Source organism: Meles meles, chromosome 12 (genome assembly GCF_922984935.1).
Source record: "Meles meles chromosome 12, mMelMel3.1 paternal haplotype, whole genome shotgun sequence".
Classification (NCBI taxonomy): domain Eukaryota; kingdom Metazoa; phylum Chordata; class Mammalia; order Carnivora; family Mustelidae; genus Meles; species Meles meles.
In genome coordinates, this window is record NC_060077.1 from 13,498,463 (window position 1) to 13,524,152 (window position 25,690).

A 25,690-nucleotide genomic window follows, 5' to 3' on the forward strand; every position below is an offset into this window, starting at 1 on the left:
CCATCCTTCCTGTCCCTTTCTGGAGGGTGTCCTTTATTACTAGCAGATTAGTTGAACATAGAGGGCCCCAGAATTCAAAGTAAATCACAGCCTCCCTCTCTCCAGAGTGCTTGTTAATTACAGATAGGAAGCTGGTCACTGTGAATGGAAAAAGCAGTGGGCAGCAAGCAATCAAAGTTAGCGTCACAGACACTGTGTCCCTCCTGATAGGAGAAACAGAGGACACAGCATCATTTTAATGGCATTTCTGTCCCAAAAGCATAACCAAAATTCACTCATGAGGAAATATCTGACAAACCCAGATGGAGGGACATTCTTCCGAACAACTGGACTGAACCCTTTAAAAATGTCCACGTCATGGGGCGCCTGGGTTAAGCCAGAGGGTTAAGCCTCTGCCTTCGGCTCAGGTCATGGTCTCAGGGTCCTGGGATCGAGCCCCGAAGCGGGCTCCCAGCTCGGCGAGGGGCCTGCTTCCCCCTCTCTCTCTGCTTGCCTCTCTGTCTACTTGTGATCTCTCTCTCTCTCTCTCTGTGTCAAATTAAAAAAAAAAAAATCCATGTCATGAAAGACAAAGTTGAGGGGTGCCTGGGTGGCTCAGTCGTTAAGCGTCTGCCTTCAGCTCAGGTCATGATCCCAGGATTCTGGGATGGAGCCCCGCATCAGGCTCCCTGCTCAGCAGGAAGCCTGCTTCTCCCTCTTCCACTCCCCCTGCTTGTGTTCCTTCTCTTGCTGTGTGTCTCTGTCAAATAAATAAATAAAATCTTAAAAAAAAAAAAAAAAGCAAAGTCGAGGAACTGTAGTAGACTAAAGGAACCTAAAGAGATATGATGATTTATTTGATCATTGTACTATGGATATATGAGAGAATGTTGAGTTCTTTTTTTTTTTTTTTTTTTTTGGTCAAGATTTTATTTAATTTGAGAGAGAGAGAGAGTGAGCAGGAGTGGAGAGAGCATCAGAGGGAGAGGGAGAGGCTGGGAGCCCAACTCATGGCTCAATCCCAGGACCCCAGGATCATGACCTGAGCCGAAGGCAGATGCGTCACCAACGGAGCCACCCAGGCGCCCTGAGAATGCCGCGTTCTTAGGAAATGGGTGCTGTGAAGTGTTTAAGAGTAAAGAAGCATGTTGTCTACGACCAACGGTTTAGGAAGGAGTAGGCAAACTTTTTTTTGGCAGAAAGGCTAGGTAATGAGGATCCTAGATTTTGGCGGGCCATATGGTCTGTGTCACTACTACTCGCTGTGCTGCGGCAGCACCAGAGTATCCTCGGCCATATGCAAACGAACGGGTGTGGCTGTGCTCCAATGAAGTTTATTTACGGATTCCGAAATTTCAACTTCATGGACTTCTCATACGTCCTGAAATATTCTTTTGATTTTTTTTTTTTTCCCCAGCCAGGCAAAAACCATTCCTAGCTTACTGCTCATGAAAAATCTGGTGGCTGGAGATTTGGCCTGTGGACTGTAGTTCACTGTTGCCTGATATAGACCAAGAACACACACACACACACACACGCACACACACGATAAAGCAAATATGTATGGCATAACGCCAACAGTTAGTGAATCTGGGTGAAGGGTAGTGGGGAGGTTCTTTGTATTCTTACAATTCTTTTTTTTTTTTTTTTTTTTTTTTTTTTTTTAATATTTTATTTATTTGACAGAGAGAAATCACAACTAGGCAGAGAGGCAGGCAGAGAGAGAGGAGGAAGCAGGCTCCCCGCGGAGCAGAGAGCCCGATGTGGGGCCCGATCCCAGAACCCTGGGATCACGACCTGAGCCGAAGGCAGAGGCCCTAACCCACTGAGCCACCCAGGCGCCCCTTCTTACAATTCTTTAGCAAGGTTGAAAGTATTTAAAAAGAGAACGTTAGGGGTGCCTGGGTGGCTCAGTGGGTTGAAGCCTCTGCCTTCGGCTCAGGTCATGATCCCAGGGTCCTGGGATGGAGCCCTATATCGGGCTCTCTGCTTAGCAGGGAGCCCGCTTCCTCCTCTCTCTCTCTGCCTGCCTCTCTGCCTGCTTTTGATCTCTGTCTGTCAAATAAATAAATAAAACCTTTAAAAAAAATAAAAAGAGAAAGTTACGTAAAAGACATGATTTTCCTCTCCGGGGACCCAGGAAGGAGAGAGTGAGGGTGCTGTGTGAATTCAGGGGACTAAGCCCTCTCATCTCGGGTTCAGGGGAGACTTGCTCACAGTGTTCTTTGATGTTGCTCCTAATTGTTACGTGTTCACTTCATTGCCTTCAATTCTTTATTTTCTGGCTTGACTGTCCTATCTAGAGACCCCACTTGGCAGACGTCTAGAGACCCCATGTAGGCTCTGGCCTCATCCTTTGACCATCCCCTTTTCCTCTCCCTTGGTAAATACATTTCTCCCCACCCAAGAAAACACACTTTAAATATGTTCCTTGGGTTATTGTTTTTAATTTCATGGTCCCTGTCCCTCATATTGTTTCCTCCAAATTGTTGGTGCTTGTCTTAGATTATCAGAACACTGGGGGGAAGGGCTTGTTTCTGAGCATATGGCGGAATGTTGGGGGAGTTGTGCTGGGGCAGCAAGATTGAGAAGTTAATGTGTTCATTCTCCTTGCCTTCAGGTGAAGTCTCTTGTATTTCCCCAGGCCTTGCGGTCCTGAGTGGTTATTTCTAGAGCCTGGGGTAGGGAGGGCTAGCTTTAAGGGAAGAGATGTGTCCCTTTCTTCGTTGGCTTAGCAAGACTCTCTTCATTGCCAGGATCAGAAACCCAACTCAGATTGGCCTAAGTGAAAAGGAGTCTATGCATCGTATCACCAAGAGCATTATTACATTCAGACCTGGTTAGATCTAAGGGCTCAGTTGATGTTGAGAATTCTGTCCCGTACTGCATTGTAATTCTGTTTTCCTGTTTGGCTTTATTGGCTCAGCAGCCCCGGGTGTACTTTCTCCCAGATTAGCAAACCCAGAAGAAGGAGGGCATTTCTAAACCAATGCTTCTAAACCAGAGTCCCAGGGCTGACTCTCATTGGCCCAGTGTGAGCCATGTGTCTACTGCCTCTGAACCAATCAGTGGCTAGGGCATTGGAGGATACTGATTGGCCAGGCCTGGATCACATGGCCGCTGTTGACATGGAGACTCTTTGACTCCTCTCAAACCACCTGGACCAAGTAGAGGTTGACAAGAGGTTGCCTCTTAGAGGCATAATTGGCTGCTGTTGCTATTAGGAAGGATGGAACCTGGGTAGGAAAAAACCACAAGTTCCTTACAGAAGTGCTGTGGCATGCTGCGTTCCCCACGTCCTAGTTGTCTCAGCCAGCTCTCTGATCGTAGTAGTTGTATCATCTTAGCTGTCATCTTAGCCGACTTCCACAGTCATGTCTGGCTGTGCAAAGCCACCCACTCACACTCTCCCGTACACCCTGCTCGGGCCCCTCCATCCCTCAGGAAACCCACAGGATCTACAAGCAGAAGCTGGAGGAGCTGACCTCGCTCCAGACTTCATGTAGCAGCTCCATCAACAAGCAGAAGACACGCCTGAAGGACTTGAAGCACACACTCCAGAGGTAGGCGAGGCTGAGCTCCTCGGGTTTTAAGGGACAGAAACCCAGCTCAAAGCTGGCTGAAGCAGAGAATGGAAATTTTAATGGAAGAAAACCAGGAGTAGCTTCAGACATCACTGGATCCTGGGGTCAAAAGATGTTTTTAGGAATCTGTTTGTTTTTCCCTCCTTTCTAAATTCTGCCTTCCTCTAGATTGGCTTCACCCTCAGGCTGCCTGCCCCCTTATGGTCACCGAGATGGCAGCCAGCAATGCCCAACTTATATCTTCCAGATATATCTTATATCTTCCAGATATAAGTCCTCCAGCCTTCCTTCCTATTGGTTTGGTTACCCCAGGAGAATAACTTGTTTTTCAGTAAAAGTTCTGGGTGTGATCCTAATTGGCTGGAATTGGTCACGTGTTCATTTGTGACCCAATCACTGAGACTCTGGTTAGGCAGTACTGGGTCATGTGCTCAGTTCATGGAGCTGGGGGACGGAAGAGCCTTACTGGAACCATATGGAGGGGGAAAGAGGGTGAGAGGTAGTTTCCTGGAGGAAAGTTGCTGTAGGTCTTTGGTATAGGTGGTAGGAAGTCTGGGATCCCTAGGGGGAAATACTTGAGCTCATGACTTAGTTCAGTTCTTGAGGCCATGATCATAGGTTCACCTCCCAGTCCTCATGTCTTCATGGTTTGGAAAGTGCTTTCATTCCCCCACAGGGGAAGGAGTCCAGTGGGTGCTGTGATCCTCAGGCAGGCAAGGAGACTGGTTGAGGTTGTAAGAAGCATCGAGATAGAAAGATGGGAGGGCAGTGCCCAGAGTTCCCACATTCTTCCTCCAGTCTGAGTAACACCCCTGCTTCTCCTGTGCCCACATCTCTGACCGAACAGGTACAGGAAGCATGCCAGCCAGGAGGAGGCAGAGCTCATTCAGCAGATGAGTGCCAACATCAAGGAGCGGCAGAACGTCTTCTTCGACATGGAGGCCTACCTGCCCAAGAAGAATGGGTAGGAGCTGGGAGCTTATTGGACCCCTGCTGCGGGCAGATGCCCAGGCCCAGCATACCTGGTCTGGTGATTCCCATCTCCCTGCTAGGGCTTGAGGTTGAGGGGAAAGGAGGGAAGCAAGGGCAGGAAAGAGAAGGAGGCTTCCTCATACATTCCTCCATGGAACAGGAGGGGATCTCAGGAGGCCTTTTGTGAGGAACCACATACAAGATCTGGTTTCCAGCATCTGCTGCATGCCTGGTGTCACCCGAGGTGAAGAAGAAAGATGTTTTCTCCCGAAGAACAAACATTTATTTTATTTTATTTATTTTATTTTAAAGATTTTATTTATTTATTTGACAGAGAGGGAGATCACAAGTAGGCAGAGAGGCAGGCAGAGAGAGAGGAGGAAACAGGCTCACCAGCGAGCAGAGAGCCCGAAGCAGGGCTTGATCCCAGGACCATGAGATCATGACCCAAGCCAAAGGCAGAGGCTTAACCCACTGGGCCACCCAGGCGCCCCCCACTGATTTGATTTTTATTTTAAATTCCAGGATAGTTAACAAACAGTATTGTGTTAGTTTCAGGTGTACAACAGAGTGATTCAGGAATTCCATACATCACCCAGTGCTCATCTCAACAAGGGCACTCCGTCATCCCCATCTCCTAGTTCACCCCTCCTGCTCCCCCTCCCCTCTGGTAACCATCAGTTTTCTGCACTTAAGAGTGTGTTTGTTGGTTTCTCTCTCTCTCTTTTTTCTTTTTTTTTCCTTTGAGAACAAACATGTATTGAGTGCCTGCTGTATGCCTAGCCTTGTGCTGGGAGCTCTTGAATTGTCTACAGCTTGGTGAGTCAGACCCAGGTATCCAAATTCTACAAGGTTCAAAGACATTAGGGGGTGTTCTGCTCAGGCGGCTCAGCCCACGTTTGGATGTGAACACTCTTCCTCCTTTGGAGAAGTCCATTTCCTCCCTCAGGTGACATGACTGCCACCTGTTCCAGAGTGAGATTGGACAGTGTTGTATTGAAACCCGAGGTGGGCTGCTAAGTGTGCTCCCATCACTTCCCTGTGGCCCTTTCTCCAGGTTTTGCCTAGCACTGAATCAAAGCCCCTGGTCAGGAGGCTTACTCGCCCTTTTACACTTGAAGCCATTCCTCTTGGCTTCTCCTCTTTTGCCACAGGAAAAACTTCTGAGTTGGGTGGTGATAATTTTCTGTAGAATGAAACCCTTTTTTACAGAGCGGCCCAGGTCCACTTTCCCAGCTCCAGCCTCCTGAGCCCTCTGTGTATTTTGCGACAGTTGGAAATTTTTGGATTACAAATGACAGAAAGCCCAACTCAGAGTGCTTACAAAAAATGGGCGATTTATTGGCTTATGTAACCTCAAGGTGCAGAGGTGGCTGCAGGTCTGGCTCGATCCTGCTGCTCAAATGATACTGTTAGGCTCCATCTCGCCATGAGCTTACTTTTTATTCCCTTTGCCATGTGTGTCTTGCTCTTAGGGAGACTTTCTCTACAAGCTGGCCCCAGGCGCTCTGGGTTTGCATTCTGCCAGTTTAGCAATTCCAGCAGAGAAAGCCTCTTTGTTTCTTTGTAGTTCTGGGAAAAGTCCCAGGACTGAGTCTCATTGGCCTGAGACCATTGTGTCACATGACCATCATTGACCCAATCAGGAGGATGCAGTGCTTTGGTTGGCTAAGGCTGGGTCATATGCTTTACCCCGGGACCTGGAGGCGGGGGGTGGGGAGAGATTCTCCGAATGGAAATGGCACTGCTCTTTCAGGAAGTAGGGACTGTATCTCTAGGCAGGGGGAAACAAAAATTGATGTTCTTTTTACATCTCTGTTCCAGTTACCTCAGACCAGAAATGCCTCTAGAATTTATTCAGAGCTAGAAAGAAGACTTTTTTGTTTGCTTTTCTCCTCTCAGCCTTCTACTCACCCTTCAAAGCCCAGTTCAAATGTTACCAACTCGGTGAAGCCTTTCCAAAGACCCCTCCTCCCTCTGTAGAATTAAACCCTTCCTCCCCTGAGATTTTGTAACTCTTTACTTGCACCTTTATTAGTGCCATTAGAGTACAGGCTGTTGTAACAAAAGCCCAATGATACAGGGGCTCAAACAAAGGAGAGGTTTCTCTTCTCATACACAGCAGTCCAGAGCTGAGAGGACCAAGAGTGGTGGGCTCATGGGGTCATCTAGGGACTCAGGGTGCTTCCATCTCCAGCTTGCTGGTTCACCACCCTTCAGGGAGTTGTCCTCACCTACGCGGCCAAAGCTGGCTCTCACTGTCACATCTCCAGGGAGCAGAGGGCAAGCAGATACCTTTTACCAAAAAAAAGTTTGCCATTTCCTGGGGAAGCCAAAAACACACTTATTCTATAATCCAGAAATTCCACTCCTGTGTGCATAGCCAATGGAAATGAGTGCTTCTGGCCTCCAGTAGACATATATAAGAAGGTCGACAGCAAAGAATCCAGACATAAAAGGCCCCATGTTGCAAGAGTCTTTTTTTGAGTGAAATGTCCAGAATAGGCAAATCCATACCTGTGGAGCAGATAGTGGTTGCCGGGTGCTGGGAGAGGCGGGCGGGAAGGGAGTGACTGCTGATGGGTATGGGCTTTCTTTCGGGGTGATGAAAATGGTCTAGAATTAAGTGATAGTGATGTTGCTGTACAATGTTGTGTGCTTGAAAAGGGTGATGTTACAGGGATGCCTGGCAGGCTCAGTCGGAAGAGGATGCAACTTTCTATCCTCAGGGTTGTTAGTTCGAATCCCATGTGGGGTGTAGAGATCACTTAAATAAATAAATAAAACTACTTCTTGGGCGCCTGGGTGGCTCAGTGGGTTAAGCTGCTGCCTTCGGCTCAGGTCATGATCCCAGAGTCCTGGGATCGAGTCCCGCATCGGGCTCTCTGCTCAGCAGGGAGCCTGCTTCCCCCCCACCCCCGCCTCTCTCTCTGCCTGCCTCTCTATCTACTTGTGATCTCTCTCTCTCTCAAATAAATAAATAAAATCTTTAAAAAAAAAAAAACTACTTCTTTTTTTTTAAAGGATGATGTTATGGTATGTGAATTACATCTCAGTTAGAAACAAAAAAGAAAGCTATTCACAGCAGTGTATTTCTATTAGCCAAAAACTGAAGACCACTTAAGCGTATATCAGTAGTAGAATGAATAAATAAGTTGTGGGGTCTCCACTTAGGGGAATACTATACACAGACCACGTGGGTGAACCTCCCAGACATAATATTGAGGGAAAGAAGCCAGGCATAAAATATGCTATAGGTATACCTATAAATGTACTGAAGGTTATACTTCAGTTTTAAAAAAGAACCCTTTTTGGGGCACCTGGATGGCTCAGTGGGTTAAAGCCTCTGCCTTCGGCTCAGATCATGATCTCAGTGTCCTGGGATCGAGTCCTGCATCGGGCTCTCTGCTCAGCGGGGAGCCTGCTTCCGCCTGTCTCTCTGCCTACCTCTCTGCCTACTTGTGATCTCTGTCCGTCAAATAAATAAGAAAAATCTTAAAAAAAAGAAAAAAGAACCCTTTTTAAATTGACCTAGAGATTTGTAGAGATTGTACACATGCCATCACCTCATTGGCTGGAACTCAGTCACATGCTCACACGAGCTGCAAGGGAGCCTGGGAAATATGGTCTCTAAGCCAGCTAAATTGGGGGGAAATGGGTTAGTCATGACTGTCATGTGTCACAGTTGTTGCATTCTCTAGTTAGTCTTTATTCTCCATGTGAGAATTTTACTGCTGAGTTTAGCACGCTATTTTCTAACATCGGTGTTCAAGGCATGCTTATTGTTTGAATGGTTTTGGTTGGGGCCCATTCCTAGGGCTGGTAAGGAACGAGTCGGCCTTCACCAGTCCTTTCCTTCCAGGCTCTACTTAAATCTGGTCCTTGGCAATGTGAATGTGACCCTTCTCAGCAACCAGGCCAAGTAAGTATCTCTGACCCCTGCCTGACTTTAGGGAATCCAGGAATTTTGCCCTTTCAACTTAGAAGAAATGAACTAGCTAGAATTTTTGTGTAAATATAGAAAAATTATAGTGTGGGCTGTGGCCCTTGGTCTTTCTGACACTCTCCTGCTCAGTGAGGAGACCACCTCGGGAGTGTTCCTTCCTTCTTTTCATGCAGTCATGTTGGGTGAGCAGAACTGCCACTCTCCCATGAGAAATGGTCCCTGCTCCGTTCCACCCCTCATCACACACTGTTCTCCTGGGAAGCAGGCAGTGCTGTCCACCTGAAATCAGTCAGTCGCAGGGGCAAGCTGTGGTGTTTCTGCTGCCGTAGCTGCTTAGGGAGGAGCCCTTCTCCACCCCCTGCCCATCCCCATCACCAGCCCAGAGACCTACCCCAGGAGCCCAGGGATGTGGGAAGCTTTGCCCATCGGTCTTCATTCTCTCATTGACCATCACCATTAATTCAAGGCCAGAACTTTCCTTTAGTGGGATCACGAGGTTCTTGTGGACAGCGGCTGGTGGTAGGCAGAGGATCTGATGGTGTCGAGGATTCTGTCCCCAGACGGGATATGGTTATATTACTGTAACTATAGTGATAGTTACGTGACCTTTCCTGGGGGTGTCTGTCACTGCAGATTTGCTTACAAGGACGAGTATGAGAAGTTCAAGCTCTACCTGACCATCATCCTGCTCCTAGGGGCTGTGGCCTGTCGATTTGTCCTTCACTACAGGTAACAGGAAACGTGGTGGTGTGTGTATTCTTGGCAGGGGGTGCTGGGCGGGGCTCTCTCCTGCAGTATTTGGGCGATTGTAGGTAGAGAAGAGCCTTTTCTCATGCAGAACAGCAGTCCTGTCTACGGGACATCCGTCCAACAAATACCTACTGAACCACTACTGGAGAGACCTTATAACTAGGAGTTAGGAAAGAGCCCAGTGGCACACCCACACAATGGAGTATTATTTCAGTAATAAGTAGGAATACAGTAGTGACACATGCTACAACATGGGTTCTGACAACGTTCTGTTCGGTGAAAGAAGCCAGTCACATATTGTATGATTCCACTTACATGAAATATCCAGAACAGGTGAATCGATAGAGGCAGAAAGCAGATTAGTAGTCAGGAGCTGGGTGGGGGTGGGGGGGGTGGGGGGTGCTGTTGATGAGGAAGGGGTTTCTTTTGGAGTGAAGAGAATGTTCCAGAATTAGATAGAGGCAGTGAATGTATAGCTCTGTGAATATACTAAAAAGTAATGAATTAGGCACTTTGAGAGGGTGAATTTTGTGGTACGTGAATTATGTATCAGTTATAAAAAGAGAAAGCAAGAAAAAAGGAAAGGAAGAAGGGAAGGAAGAAAAGAAAGATCACAGCCTGCCTGGGTTTGAATCCTGGCTTTAGGATTGATTGGCTGTTACCATGAGCAGGTTCCCTCCGGGAGCCTCAGTTTCCCTATCTGTAAAGTGAGGGTGACACCAGGCTTTGTTAGCACTGTGTGTGGAGGGCTCTGCCGGGTGCCAGCGGTGCTGGGGAGAGAGAGCGCCAGCCGCTGCTTCTGGAGCAGGAGGAAGCCACGTGGCTCTGAGAGGCTGCAGGCCAGTGCCTCAGGGGGTTTCATTTCTCCCCCAGCCCTGGGTTTTGTGCCTCGAGGGGAGGCAGCCAAGTACAGCTTGGGCATCTGGCCCTTGTGTCGGGCTTATTTGCTGGCAAGGGCTTGGCTGGGAGTCCGGTTTCTGGTCTGTCCACTTGAATGTCCAGACAAAGGCTCTTTTAGGTCCTGGGCCCATGCCTGCCTGCTGCCTCGGGCTGGCCTGTTTCCCCAGAGGCTAAAAGCTGCACACATCGGCACTGCCCGCTCACATGCCCCTCTGGAAGGGAGAGACGTTCTCGATGTGCAGCCAGATTCCCTGGCGCCGGCACATCTAGGGCCCTCAAGGGGCAAACCTGTGGTTAGTTCTAAAGTTCAGCGAGGGCCTGGCTCTCTCAGCTTCTCCCCATCCCTTTCTGTATTCATTTCCCAGGGCTCGTATAACAAAACACCACAAACTGGTTGGCTTGGGACAACAGAAATCTATTCTCACACAGCGCTAGAGGCCAGAAGTCTGAAATCAAGGTGTTGGTGGGACCATGCTCACTCTGAAGGCTGTAGGGGAAGGTCCCGTCTTGCCTCTTCCAGCCTGAGTGCTGCCGGCTTCCTTGGCCTTCCTTGGCTTAAAGCTGCTTCCCGCCACTCTCAGCCTCCTGGGCCTCAATCTTGTCACGTCGCCCCCTTCCCTGTGTGTCCCTGTGTTTGTCTCATGGCCTTCTCGGGAGGACACCAGTCTTTGGATTCAGGGCCTACCCTAACCTGTTATGACCTTGTCTTAACTAATTAAATTTGCAAAGACACTGTTTCCAGATGTCATATTCTGAGGTCCTGGGTGGACATGAATTTTGAAGCAACACTGGTATACCTTCCGTGGGTTAAAAATAGGATGGGGGAAGGGGGCTGGACAGGCAGCTCCTCTCTGGTCTGCCTTCAGGGAAGTCTTCCCTGCTGTTTGACCTTGGGCAAATGACCTAACCTCTCCTCTCCCGGGTTTCTTCACACACAAAATAAGGGTAACGGGAGCTACTTGGTAGGATGGCTGAGAGGACCGGATAGGTTCTATTTGTAGTGTTTATTTTTTATTTTTTTAGATTTTATTTATTTATTTGACAGAGAGAGATCCTAAGTAGGCGGGGGGGTGGGTAGTCTCCCTGCCGGGCAGAGAGCCCGATGTGGGGCTTGATCCCAGGACCCTGAGATCATGATCTGAGCCAAAGGCAGAGGCTTAACCCACTGAGCCACCCAGGCGTCCCTATTTGCAGTGTTTACAGTAGTGCCTGGCACATAAGTGCCGTCTAAGTGTGAGCAATTGTGATCACTGCCAGCATTTTGCGCTAAGGCTGGGCAGGCTGGAAGAGACCACCGCTTAATATCCAGTGCATCCAAGGAGGAGGATTCTTTTTCCTTACTCTTGCCTCCTTGGGATGGTTTCCTTGCTGGGGGCCCCACAGAAAGGCCCTTCTATGGTGGGTTCTAGGTCCAGGTCTGCCACTCACAGATTATGTGACCTTGAGTAGAGCCTTTGCTCTCTCTCTGTCTGCTTCCTGTCTTCCCCGTGGCCAGAAGACATCTGCCCGTGCTGTCTGGTCCTTGGGAGGCTTTGTGAGGCTGCTGGAGAGTGCGATGCCTTTTTCTTCTGCCTTCAGGCCTAGAGGCTGGATCTAGTTAGTACTGTTCTCTGTCAGGATTTGGTCTTGAAGCTTCAGGAAAAAGGTGGTTGGAGTTAGCTCAGGTTAGTTGGGGCTTGGTTTTGGATCTCATTCCTGGGCAGCTCGCTTCCTCTCTCTCTGGGCCTCAGTGTCCTCATCTGTAAAATGGGAAGTTGTCCTATCTTGGTGTGTGTGCCCCCAGAGGCAACCCCAAGACAAGCATTTGAGTGCCAGTAGTTTTTTTCAGAGGTGATCCCAGGAAACATTGGCAGGGGAATGGGAAGTGGGACAGGAGGGGCTCCCTGTAGGCATCTGGAGAACTGGGAGACAGCACGGAACATGCCTCAGTTACCCACTTGAGGGGCGAGGGAGCAAGGGTGTTTATCTTCCAGCTGCTCTTGGTTAGGGGAGTTGAGGACCATTTCCAGAGGGCATCAGTTCCCCCTGGCCCCGACCTGCCTCTCACAGCAGCGGGGGCCTGAGAAAGCCAGGCGTGCCAGGAACGGCAGGGTCTGGCTGTCAGGAGCTCTGTCAATGGGCGCAGATGTGGTTAAGTGCATCTGCCACAGGAAGCCGTCCTGTAGGGTTGGACGAGGACTCAGAGAGATCGTCCACGTGAAATGCCTGCGGCGTTGCAAGTTCCCGGTAATTAGAGCTGGCCTGGTGTGGCCTGAGTCACGGTCCCGAAGAGGTGTGTGTTCTAATCCCCAGAATCTGCGAATGGTGACCTTGCTTGGCACAACGTCTCTGCAGATAGATTAAGTGAAGGAACTTGAGAAGAGATTATCCTGGATTATTCAGTAAGTCCAGGGATCCTTATAAGAGGGAGGTTTGAGGGTCAGAGTCAGAGAAGGAAACGTGATGCCACGAAACAAGGAATGCAGGAGTGTCTAGAAGCTGGCACAGGTCAGCAAGGGCACTCTCCCCGAGAGCCTCCGGAAGGAACCCAGCCCTCCCCATTTCAGACCTCCGACCTCCAGAACTGTAAGAGAATAAATGTGTGTTGCTTTCAGCCACTAAGTCTTTTGTTACAGCCACAACAGGGAGCTCATACACTCTGGCAGAGAAGGCTGGGGCCAGCACCCCAAGCATTTCCCTGAAGTGCTGGGGCCATAAAACCTTATTTTTATTCCCTTCTTTATGGAGAAGGTGTAGGAAAGGCCCAGCGAGAAACATCCTGGTAACAACGACTCCCGACTGGGCCTGCCTCCTGCCTGAAGGGGAGCTTGGAAGTCAGTGTCTGAGTGACCCTCTGCCCTGGGGAGGCCCTCCCCACCCCAACACCCCATTCAAGTCAAGTAGGCTTTTGATTTCCTTAGAACTCAGCATCTGAGACTCATTTCTCAGGCCTTGGGTACTCTGTGATCCTTCCCAAAGTCATAATAGGGAATGCAGGGAGCCCTTCCTATGCCCCAAGCCCCGTTCCCCGTGCTTCGTGGGTTAACCTCCAGCCTACACGGGAGCTGCTCTCACTCTCCCCATGTTAGTGCAGGAGTGATCGCGCGGGACAATCACCGACTTGCCCCTCATCCCACAGCTCGGAAGAGGCAGAGCTGGGATTTGAACTCAGGCCCTGTGCTTCCAGAGTCTGTTCCTGGCCCTCCACAGGCGATGGCTCAGGAGGGCTTGGGGTTGAAAGTCTGTCATCTGTGACCACAAAACAGGGTCACGTCGCTTAAAAGCCAACCTTCCAACTTTGGCTCTTACTGTTTGAGTCATACCTTTCCATTTCCCTCCCAGGGTTATCGTAGTTGTCCCAGTTCGGATTTGGAAATGGAGGAGATGGGGAGTTTCTCCCTCCCCGGTGCAGGTGGATAGTACCCCCCCCCCCCCACAGTCGTGAATGGATTTGCCTGGCACTGGGAAGGACAGAAGCGCTTCCCTTTGGGTTGGAAGCTAGAGCCTCCATTAGAGTCAGTGGCAGGGGAGGTCCCGAGGGGCCGCCTGTCATAGGCTCTGCCCCGGGCCCTTCACCCAGCCATATTCAGGTAGGGGGTCAGCCTGCAAATCTCACAGCAAAGATGAGGCCAGGGCAGGGAGGGGGGGCGGGGAGGTTTCTGATGAGGTCACATGCCACGTGTCTGCCAGCTCTCCTCTCTGACCAGGGCACAGCACTGGCTCCAGCCCCTCTGTGCTGTCCTAAGGCCTCTCTGGCTGGCTCTGGGCCATGAGGACTGCAGAGGAGGCAGGGGGTCTTAATTCATCTTACAGACCATTCGGGCCATAAGAATTTTTCTGTGGGCACTGGGGTGGCTCAGTCGTTAAGCGTCTGCCTTTGGCTTGGGTCATGATCCCAGGGTCCTGGGATTGAGTCCCACATCGGGCTCCCTGCTCAGCGGGAAGCCTGCTTCTCCATCTCCCATTCCCCCTGCTTGTGTTCCTTCTCTTGCAGTGTCTCTCTCTGCCAAATAAATAAAATCTTAAAAAAAAAAAAAAAGAATTCTTCTGTAAGTGCAACAAAGTTTATAGATCTTTTAAGGGAATGGAGGGAATTGACATTTGTAAATTACATTACACTGTAGACAATTTAAGAGACTCAGTTTTCTGCTTGAAGTCCTCCTGTTGCCCTTCCACCAAAAATTTTACATCACACGGTAAGAACGTAGAAGGGAACGAGGGTGTCCCAGTGCTCAGGGAAGGGGACAAAACCTCAGCTAGAGCCTTAAAAGCAAGCAGGATTCTGGCAGAAAGGTGAGGAGGGGGACAGGCAGGCTAGGTGGCAGCCACGCTTACTCTGTCTTCTCCAGGCTCGGGGGTGGGGGTGGGGTTGTTCCCAGAGGCAGCCTGGTTTGCTGTTCTGTTGCTCTGTGGCAGGGGAGAGGGTGGTAAGAGCCATCCCTGGTTCTCATGCCTGCGCTCCTCCCCGGGGCTGTTTCTTTCCACCAGGGTGACGGACGAAGTCTTTAACTTCCTGCTGGTGTGGTATTACTGCACCCTGACAATTCGGGAGAGTATTCTCATCAGCAATGGCTCAAGGTAATTGGGGGCCCGGCTTTGCGGGGGGCACTGGGGGAGCCAAAGGGAGGTCTGTCATGGAAGGGATGCGTGTGAGGGCCGGCACCCTCAGCCCATATTCCCTTCCTCCGTGGAGGGGCAGGGTATCCCTGACTGCCCCAGGGTGGAGGAAAACCATGTCTGCTGCTACAGGGCCACCTTCTGTGGTCTCCTGCTTACCAAAAACTCTAACTCAGAGGGGTTTAACACAACAAAAAATTGGTTTTCTCCTCTCAAGGAACAGGTCCGTTGGGACTGACTTCAGGTCAAGCTTAATCCAGGTGCTTAGGATCCACTTCCTCTCCATCCCTAACTTCTGCCTTCTGTGATGCTGTCTTCCTTCTAAGGCTCCATGCAGAGGCATCCCAGAGCTCTGGGCCCACGTCTTTTATTTCTAGCATTCCCAGCAAAATAGGGCACCTTGCTGTTTTCCAAGAGTCTCACTGGGTCCCATTGGTACCTGCTGAATCCTGTCTCTGAACCAATCACTGTGGTCAGAGAATGTGCGGCTCTGATTGGTCAGGCTTGAGCCTTGTGCCCGCCCCTGCAGGCCACCATCAGAAGCCTAGGAGCTGAGTGTCAAGGGGACAGTGGGTGGGTTCCCAGAGGAAAATTGGGATAGTGTCATTAGAAGGATGAATGGATTCTGGTGACAAGAATGGGTGGTCCCCCACAGGGAGATGGGGAGGACGGAGGACAGGTAGTGAGGGTCTTGGTTCAAACCTGCCTTGTTACCCAGGCAGTGCTAAGGAGGAAGACAGCCAAGCTGGGAAGGAGGGTTCCTGAGTTCTAGTCCCACGGCTGTTGCTGAGTGGCTCTGTGGCCCCGGGCAACTGAAGTCCCCTCCCTGGGCTATTTCACAGCCCCTTCGGGACATATGCCTCAGTACTGCTGAGTGAATGGAGGCACAGTTGGGGGGGTCTCCACCTCTGAGGGGCTGCAAATACGAGGAGCCCTGCTCTTTTGTCACTCTCCTTCCTATCCTGGAACCTGTCTCTGAGCTGAGAGTCTTGGGGCCCAATTAAGACCTATGATTTGCCACCTGTGGGACCCATTTTTCCATAGATCTGATTTCCTTTCCGGAGTAAGCTGTTTCTTCTCTGTGTACCATGTTGTCCCTGTTTTTCCCTGAAACGGAAGGTAACAACCTCCCAGCCCCTCCCTGCTTCCTCCCGCTTGGGCGCTAGTAAGGAACGTCATGAACTGTGTATTTAAGATTGGGGGTGTCTGCAAACCCCTAAATAATTTGCCACCTTTTCACTTTTCTGCCCAGTGGTCTCTTATGGCAGATCCCTGCCCTGCCGGGCCTTAACCTGAAGGTAGAGCCCAGAGGTAAGGACCAGGGGCCCAGCAATTTTTTAGGTATGCAGCCCCGTAGCATGTAGCCCGTTAGAAAAGATCAGTGTTTCTCAAACAGCACTTATTCGTGACCTATCCTCACCATTTTTGCCTTTTCCGTGTATCACCCGGATGATAATTGTCAACATTCTAAATCAACCTCCCCCCTTTTTTTTTAACTTAAGTAAATACTAGTTTATTTTAAAAGGAAATTTTATTTCATCGCTGTACGTGGAAAGCCAGCATCAGTTGCAGGAAAGAGGAAGTAGTATAAAAATCTCCTTTTGTTTTCCTTGCATAACGTATTGAAGTCGATTATTCTCGCTTCCGGGAGGTTCTGAGCCTGAGGCCTGCTGTCTCTCCATGTATGTACGTGTGTATAAAAAGGGAGATTAGCGGGCCTTGAGAGGCATTAAAGAGACTCCTTGACTTAATCGGGAGACCAAAGAACTGAACAGATGACCTCTCGCCACCTGGTTCAGTATCACCTAGAGTTACGCTTGAGTGTCCTCTAAAACTTGGTGGTAAGCACCCCATGCTTTGGGAAACACTGAAGTAGAAAATCTTACCAAGGAAGTAACATTCAGAGTCTTTCTTAATTTTACTGAATAGTATCTTTCTGCTTTTGGGTGTCGTTGGAGGGGAGCCAAGGTGGCAGGTAGTGGGGAGAGAGGGCCAGGGCAAATGGCAAGGCCTCCTTGTCATAAATTCTCTACCTGTTCCCATGGGCTTGCTGTTCATCCTTCTGATGGATTCCGATTGAGTCTTCAGAGGCATGCCCCATGTCTAACAATCACTAACACTTTAGTAAGAATTACTCTTACTTTAGAAGAGTTACTAAAGTTTACTTACTTTAGTAAAGTATTAAGTACTTTACTTACTTTATAAAGACTGGTCAGCTCTTTATCTAGTGTGACGAGCTGTGTGTGGTGGGCAGCTGTGGGGGGGGCAATGTGTGGTGTGATTATTAGAGGGAAGGGAACAGGACTGAGTGGAGGTCCCTGCAAGTGTGGGGCACACCAGGAAAGTGAGGAGGAGGACATGGCCCTGGAGGAGGGGTAGAAGTGAAGTTCCAAAGCCAGACCTCATGTGCCTAACACTTCAGCCTATATCTGAAGCTGTAATGGTACTGTTCCTCTGGGCCTGTCTGCCTGCTTTGGCCTGGGGCAGGGGTTTGGATGTGGTGGGGGCTGGGGTCTGGAATGGGTGGGGTGGATTGGTGCTTTACTTTCTGGAAGGATGGGGAGCTATAGCTCATTAGCTCAATGCAATAAGCAAATCAAGTTCCCTTGGAAATCCTGCAAATGAGGGAAACTGCCTGATAGGAGTAATTATGATGGGGGAACACATATAGGCATACCTTGTCTAATTGCACTATGCAGGTATTGTGTGTATGTTTGTGTGTGTTTTATAAATTAAAGGTTTGTGACAATCTTGTGTACAGCAGGTCTGTTGGCGCCATTTTCCCAACAGCATTTGCTCATCTTGTGTCTCTGTCACATTTTGATAATTCTTGCCGTATTTCAAACTTCTTCATTATTATTATATTTGTTATGATGATCTGAAATCAGTGATTACAATTTGCTGAAAGCCCAGACGATGGTTAGCATTTTTTAGCACTACTTTTTAAAATCAAGGTATGTACATTGTTCTTCTAGACCTGCTATTTCACACTTACTAGACTACCGTATAGTGTAAACGTAACTTTGAGAGGCACTGGAAAACCAGAAACTTCATTTGACTTGCTTTATCGCGACATTTGCTTTATTCCAAGGCCCTGAAAGGGAAGCCACAGTATCTCTATAGTGTGCCTGTATGTGAGTGGTGCAAGGCGGTGCAAAGGGCTCACACAGTGCTAACCGTCCTCCACCCTGACCTCTTGCCCCTACTTGGAAGCACTGGCTTCTGGCAGCCCAGACCACCACCCCGCCAGACTGACGATCTCACAGGAAAGAAGAGCTCTTTCCTTCGCAGATCGAGTTGTAATTTTGACACAAGATTTCTGATTGGTTTGGGTAAGGTCACATGCTCATTCCTGAGCCAATCAGTGTGGCTGGGGGAGGGGATGCAGAGCCCTGGTTGGCTGGCTCTGAGTCACGTGCCCAGTTATATCACTCCGGCTCCCCCTCAGCCACCCAGACTGAGTGTGGGGATGAGGTGGTTCACCCAAAGAAAGGCCTGGCGTGCAACCAGAACGTCGGGGGTGGAGTAGGGGTGGCGTGATTGACAGAGAGGCAAAAACAGCAGATGTCCTCTGCAGTTAGTTCTGGGCCAGAATAAATAATGAATCAGGGATCGTGTTAGCTTTTCTGGCCAGCCAGCCCATGGGAGCCTGCTTCCAACTGGCTATTAGAGGGGCCTTTCCTGGGATAAAGCCATGTAGGGGCGGCCAGGAGGGAGGGATCCTCAGTGTGGAAGCCATTCCCCCACCTGCCACGTGACCCGAAGCTCAAAGCCAGAAACATTCTGTGGCTGCTGGTGCCTATGAGCGGTGCCCATGTGGCTAAGGTGTCCCGAAAGGAGGGCCATGGTATGCTCGGGCACAATTCCCAGATAGCAGGCCGTGCTATTCCTACACCGTAGCTGTGTGTACCACTCTTAATTGGTTATCTGCTGTCTGCTCGTTACAATGCCCATAGGCCATGGAAGCTGTATTTCTGTGGCAAAACAGGCCCGAAGAGTGACCACTAATGGGTCCAGGTTTCTTTGGGGGTGATAAAAATGTCCTACAATTTGAGAGTGCTCATGGTTGTACAACTGTGTGAATGTACTAAAAACCGCTGACGTGTATAATTTAAATGGGGGAATTGTATGATATTTGAATTAAGTGACAGCAGAACGGTTGCATAAACGTACACAAAATCAGCTCAGCACCCTGGAGTGTGCAGATGGCTGAGGGGCTCGTGAACGCCATGCCAGGGAAGATGCAGTTTCTAGCCTTTCCTAGTGCCGTTAAGCTGTGCTTATTGGGCGCACCTGTCAGGGCTGGGCTCTGGGCACTGTGAGCTGTGGATTGAGGAGTGGCCGCTCAGCCAGCCTTGCTGCACGGGTCCTGCGTCTGGCTCTGGGCGCTCCCACGTGGGGAGGGGGCCTCTTTCAGGGCCGCTTTGTGGAGTAAAACAAAGGAGCACGGATGGGGTTTGCCAGACCTCCAGGGCTTGTGTGGGGCTCTGCAGAGAACTTGGGGGGAAGTGATTGCAGAGAGGGTTCTTGGGTGTTCCTTGAGGATGAGACTAACTGCCTCTTCTGTAGGAAAATTAGAGCCAGGGTCCTTGTAGACATTGACAGGCAATCCAGGGACACGGGGCGGGGGAGACTGGGATCAGAGAAGTGGGTGGATGTCTTATCCTGTACCTCCATGCTGCTGGTGGCATCTAGACCAGCTGCGGCTTCATCAGCCGCACCTCCTGGACATGATCTCAACATTATTTGAGTGCCGACTGTTTACCGGGTGCTGTTAGTGCTAGGAATAATGAGCCATCTAAAACCTTGTTCCTAACCATAACCCTTGAGGCATCCACGGGCCATGTTGGAACCCCTGATTTATATCCGGATCTAGTGTGAGATTGCAGAGAGGAGAGATGAGTAAGTTCTGGTCTCTGCTTGTGTGATGTCTGCATTCTGGTTGGAAGGCTTTAAGACCACTGAAACCCACTTATTAGGATAATGCAAATTAAAACCTCAACAACATACCAATTTTCACCCAATAAGACTGGCTGAAATTTTAAAGCTTGGAATCCAGCACTGGTGAGGGTTTGAGGCACCCAGTTTCTACTGCCCAATCCTTGGGAGGCAGGAGCCCTGCTGCTCCCAGGCTGCATTTGGCAAAGCAAATCGCTGCCACATTGTGTTCATTGAGCTCTGAGACAGGGGCTGGAGGAGGCCAACAGAGGCCAGAGATAGACTCAAGGACTTTGAAGGGTAAGGGTTTGAGGGTCCAGCTTTCAGCCTAGGCTGGGACATTGACACGGAGGACGGGGTGACAACGAGGCTCCCTCCCCTGCTGTGGAATGAGAGCCCTCAGTTAGGGGAGTACTGGGTTCTGAAACCAGGGTTCCCACACCTTCTGTACTGGACATGTGAAGTCCAGGGCTGGGCAAGGGCCTCCTGCCAATGGGGGAGTGGATGAGCCCAGGGCATGAGCTCCTGGGGAGAAAGTGCGTCTGGGATGCTGAGATGCTGTGTGGGCAGTCTCGCATTTCTCTGTGTCTGTGTGGGATAGCAGGTAGCTGTAGCTCTGGGAGAGCGTGAGTGTGTGTGTGTGTATGTGCGTGTGCGCGCGCGCACGTACGCTGTGTTAATTCAACACACTGAGCACCTGCTCGGTGTGTCACAGATAACACCGATGAAGAACACGGACAAGACCTCAGCTCTCAGGGACGCCTGGGCGGCTCAGTTGGTTAAGTGGCTGCCTTCAGCTCAGGTCATGATCCCAGCATCCTGGGATCGAGTCCCACATCAGGCTTCTTGCTCAGCAGGGAGTCTGCTTCTCCCTCTGTCTCTGCCCGCCACTCTGTCTGCCTGTGCTCACTCTCTCTGACAAAGAAATAAATAAGATCTTTAAAAAAAAAAAAAAAAAGACCCCTGCTCTCCTGATGTTTACATGTGATCAGGGAAGAGGGGTCAGAGAACAAACCGAGGGGAAGAAATGAATAATTTCAGATAGTGGTAAGCCCCATGAAGAAAATAAAACTGGGCGCTGTGATCCAGAGTGGGGCTGCCTGGCTGTTTTAGATAAGGTAGCCGGAGAAGGCCTTTCAGAGGAGGTTACAGTTGGTCCAGAACTTGAATTTGGATCAGGAGCCAGGCAGGCCACGTTCTCAGAGCAGAGAGAACAGCAGTCCAAAGGCCCTGTTGGTCGGTGTGGGCTGCCGTGACAAATGACCACAGGCTGGGCGGCTGAAAAGATAGAAATCTATTTTCTCACAGTTCTGGAGGCTAGAAGTTCAAAATCGAGGTGCCAGCCCCAGTGGTTTCTCCTGAGGCCTCTCCGTGGCCTGCATTTGCCACCGTGTCTTCGGGGAGCCCTTTCTCTGTGAGCGTACCCACCCCTGGTATCTGCCCCCTGCATAGACACCAGCCCTGTTGGGTTAGGGCCCACCCTTAGGACCTCATTTAACCTTACTTCTTTAAACTTCTCATCTCCAAATACAGTCAAATTCTCAGGTACTAGCCCTAAGGGGGTTAGGACTACAACATAGGAATTTCGGGGGCACACAGTTCTGCCCATAACAGGCCCTGAGGTGGTAATAGGCTTGGCAGGTTCAAGGAGAGAACAGGGAGACAGGGCTTGAAGTTGGGGTGCGTTGAGGGATGTGTTTTTAGGGTAGCTGGAAGCCCTTGGAGGCCTGAGTGCTTCTGTGGGCCTCATGGCCAGTCTGTGGGTGGTTTACATGTGATCGTGCATCTCTGGAGGACAAAGGAAAGGGAGAAGTCATGGCTTGGGCCTGTGTCATGGCTGGGGCTGCAGAGTAGCCCATGCGCTCATAGTCTGGGAAGCAAGAGCCGCCTGTGTTTCCCTCCCCACCTGAACTCCCTTTCCTTCTCTTATCTCCAAGAATTAAAGGCTGGTGGGTGTCTCACCACTACGTGTCCACGTTCCTCTCTGGAGTGATGCTGACCTGGTGAGTGTCTCCTGGGAGCCCGTGAATGGGGAGCTGGTAGTGGGCGAGGGACACCTCCAAGGCTCCTGGCATGGGCTGACTTTTAGGCCAAGAAGGAAAGCATGAGCTTACAGCCAGACCACAGAGATCCCCCAAGCCAGCCGGGAGGTTTCTGGGGATGTCATGTTGGCCTGCCTGCTAAGACAGAGGTGACAGGGAGCAATGGACAGAAAGAATTACAGGGATGAGGCTCCAAAGGAGACAGACGGAGAGAGTGGAGATCAGTGAGAACTTAGGCTTCAGAATGATGGTACTGGCCCCCCTGCTTCTAGAACGGGGTTAAAGCAATGACAAAAGTAATTGGGTCCAGCCCCCGGGACACTGGTGCCAAAGAAGGACAGAAATCAGGGACCTCCCTTTAATTGTAAAAGCTTTTCTTCTGAGGGCGCCTGGCTGGTTCAGTTGGTGGACCATGTGACTCTTGATCTCGGGGTCGTGAGTTCAAACCTCACATTAGGTGTAGAGATTACTTAAATGATTTTTTTTTTTAATTACAAGCTTTTCTTCTGTCTTGGCTGGAGCGGAGAGGGGCAGGGATGAATGTCTGATTTCACAGCACACCTCACCTTTGCTTTTCCCACTTCTCCGCAGGCCCAACGGACTGATTTATCAGAAGTTTCGTAATCAGTTTTTAGCATTTTCCATTTTTCAGAGTGAGTGCCTCTTGCCTGGATTCAGGGAAGGGGGTACGGTTTCTGGTTTCCAGGACTTTCGCTGATGGAGGCCCCTGTCATCCCTCCACCCTTGTGAGGGGTGTGTCTAGTGTTGAAGAGAGCTTGGGGCAGGGGACGGTCTCAGAAATCCAGCAAAGAGCTCTCTGCCCCCAGATCACCACCCAGTCCTGGGGGAGGGACAGCCTGATTACCCCCACCTTCAGGAACCCCCACTGCTGCCTTTTCTTCCCTGTGTCACAGCTGGGGACCAATGGTGACTTTCGGGATCTGAGTGGTGTTGGGGACACTACCTCAAAATGGAAACAAAGTATATGTTCTTTTTCTCATTTAAGAATAGCTTTAGATCGGGGCTCCTGGCTGACTTAGTCGGTAGAGCAAGTGTCTCTTGATCTTGGGGTTGTAAGTTCAAGCCTCACGTTGGGTATAGAGGTTGCTTAAAAATAAAATCTTAAAAAAAAAAATTAGCTCTGGATTTTATATACAGTAAACTGGTCCTAAGGGTCCCCTCTGAGAAGGGGGAGCTTGGATAGTGGGGGATAGGGACAGAAAGAGAGTTTTGTTTTTTACCAAGTACTTGTTTGTTCCCTTTGAATTTTATTGTGTACATATTACTGACTCAAAAAATACAATTAATTTTTAAATAAAACCCTGCCAACAAATTCAAATCTGTAAAGGCAAGAATGAAAATTATGTATAATCTTACCCTTAGGAGTGATCACTGTTAATTGATCTATGTCCTTTCAGTTTGATTTATATATGCATATGTACTTCATTATGTAGTCGATAAATATGGGATCCCTTTGTACACAGAGCTTTGCTTATAACCTGTTTATTTTTTAACAATAACAAAAAGGGTATTTTTCTATGTCAAGACACAGAATTCTACCTCATTTTTAGTAATGACTAAGTATCCCATTGTATAGAAGTGTCTCGTGCCATCTTGGCATTACACACAGCTCCCGGCACGGTGCCACCATCCCAGCAAGCATCTGCTCTAGAAGTTTCTAATTTCATTGGCACTTTGTTGGGTCTTCAGATAACCTGCTCTCATTGTATTCTGGAGAAGGGATAAAGTAGGTTCAGGCGTGCATGTGTGTGTGTGCGTGCGTGTGTGTGCGTGTTTGTGTGTTTTGGGGTGAGAGAGGGCGCCCTCTGGGCTGTGAAGACCCCTGGGTGTGCACGTGCGCATGCTGTGGTGGCATCCAGTCCTCCAGGCCCTGAGCCGGGCGCTGTGCTCCCCCTATAGGCTGTGTCCAGTTCCTGCAATATTATTACCAGAGAGGCTGCCTCTACAGGCTGCGTGCCCTGGGGGAGAGGAATCATCTGGACCTCACGGTGGGTGAGTAGCCCCCAGCCTGGGGAGGGGATGGAGGGTGGGGACAAGTACCGGCCCCTCCCTGCTCCCCCAGACCTCACCGCTACTCACCGCCCTGGGAGCATGAGCCAGTAAGAACATAACAGCACATACCACACAAAGCCTGGGCTGCCGGCCTCTACCTGAGTTGCTTTTCATAATTCATCGTGGATTCTGCTTCAACCGACAGGCTTGTGGCCAGCTGTGTGCCAGGCCTTCATGCTGGCTTCTGCCTTATCCTGCTTATTTATTTTTTAAAATTTTATTTATTTATTTGACAGAGAGAGAGAGCACAAGCAGGCGGAGCAGCAGGCAGAGGGAGAGGGAGAGGCAGGCGCCCCGCTGAGTAAGGAGCCTGACACGGGACGGGGTTCGATCCCAGGACCCTGGGATCATGACCTGATCTGGAGGCAGTTGCCTAACCAACTGAGCCACCCAGGCACCCCATGTCTTATCCTTTTTAAAGGCCTATTTTTTCGTCTGTGCTTTGTAATACATGTAATTATATATGCATTATGTTGTGCATGTATAATTTGTGTAATATGCCTACATATATGGGCACAGGGGTGGCTCAGTCTGTTAAGCATCTGACTCTTGATCTCAACTCAGGTCTTGATCTCAGGGTCATGAGTTGGGCTCTCTGCTGGGCATGGAGCCTACTTAAAAAATAATATGGCTACGTATCGGGGCACCTGGGTGGCTCAGTGGGCTAAGCTGCTGCCTTCAGCTCAGGTCATGACCTCAGGGTCCTGGGATCGAGCCCCGCATCGGGCTCTCTGCTCAGCAGGGAGCCTGCTTCCCCCTCTCTCTCTGCCTGCCTCTCTGCCTACTTGTGATCTCTGTCTTTCAAATGAATAAAAAAATAATAATTAAAATAAGTAATATGGCTACATATAAATATGTAGAGAGATACATTGGGAATGTGTGCTTAACTTATATATAATATACATATATATGTAAATATATGTGTGTGTGTGTATATATATATATATATATATATATTTTTTTTTTTTTTAGAGAAAGAGAGCAAGAGAATGCAATGGGGCAGGTCAGAGGGAAAGAGAGAAAATCTTAAGCAGGCTGTATGCCCAGCTTGGAGCCTGACATGGGGCTTGATCTCAGGACCTTAAGGTCATGACCTGAGCTGAAATCAAGAGTCAGTCACTTAATCGACGGAGCCACCCCAGAAACCCCATGCTCAACTTCTTTAACTCATGGGTCAAGTGCCCAGTCAGAAGAGCTTGGAGAACTCTTAACTTTCTTAAGAGTTTCTTAACTCTTAACCTGGAGAAGTCTTTTTTTTTTAAGATTTTATTTATTTATTTGAAAGACAGATCACAAGTAGGCAGAGAAGCAGACAGAGAGAGGAGGAAGCAGGCTCCCCGCTGAGCAGAGAGCCCCATGCAGGGCTCGATCCCAGGACCCTGGGATCAAGACCTGAGCCGAAGGCAGAGGCTTTAACCTTACACTGAGCCACCCAGGCGCCCCAACCTGGAGAAGTCTTAACTTTCACAGGAAACTAATAAAATTCTCAAATCTTTTGAGATGGTCATTTCTACTGAATCACTCTGCAGAGTAGGCCCGACTTTGTCAAGACTCACTTGAAATGATACGTGCAGAAGTCCATTATAAAATGCAAAACCCCTTGCAGATCAAAGACATTATCAAAAACCGGTGCCTGGCCCTTCAGCTTTCTGTAAGTGTTGTCAAGCCCTATGAGTTCATGATGACTTGAGGCGTGAGAGCAGTCAGGCCCCGTGACGGGTGTTGTGCACAGTCTCTGGGTGATTTTCATACTTGAGTGCTCACACACTGGTGATAGGTGAGGGCTGCCCCCCCGCCCCACGTGGCTAATCTCGGGGGACCGGCACGACTAGGCAGTAGGTGTTTGGTGGGGCTGTGGGGGCAACTGAACCCCCTCACACCGGCCCTTCACTTCCTCCTTCGTCTCCACA

At 49.7% G+C, this 25,690-nt stretch overlaps 1 protein-coding gene across 1 annotated transcript in view; it reads left to right on the forward strand.

The window, feature by feature from the left end:
- The window catches only part of TMEM120B (transmembrane protein 120B), a 43,658-nt gene that overhangs the window by 16,366 nt on the left and 1,602 nt on the right, over nt 1–25,690 (forward strand). The window contains exons 2-9 of the mRNA XM_046024876.1: nt 3,424–3,542; nt 4,411–4,527; nt 8,398–8,457; nt 9,115–9,210; nt 14,599–14,688; nt 21,603–21,668; nt 22,299–22,360; nt 23,628–23,720. Coding sequence (XP_045880832.1) covers nt 3,424–3,542; nt 4,411–4,527; nt 8,398–8,457; nt 9,115–9,210; nt 14,599–14,688; nt 21,603–21,668; nt 22,299–22,360; nt 23,628–23,720 — 703 coding nt within the window. The remainder of the gene's footprint in view (nt 1–3,423; nt 3,543–4,410; nt 4,528–8,397; nt 8,458–9,114; nt 9,211–14,598; nt 14,689–21,602; nt 21,669–22,298; nt 22,361–23,627; nt 23,721–25,690) is intronic.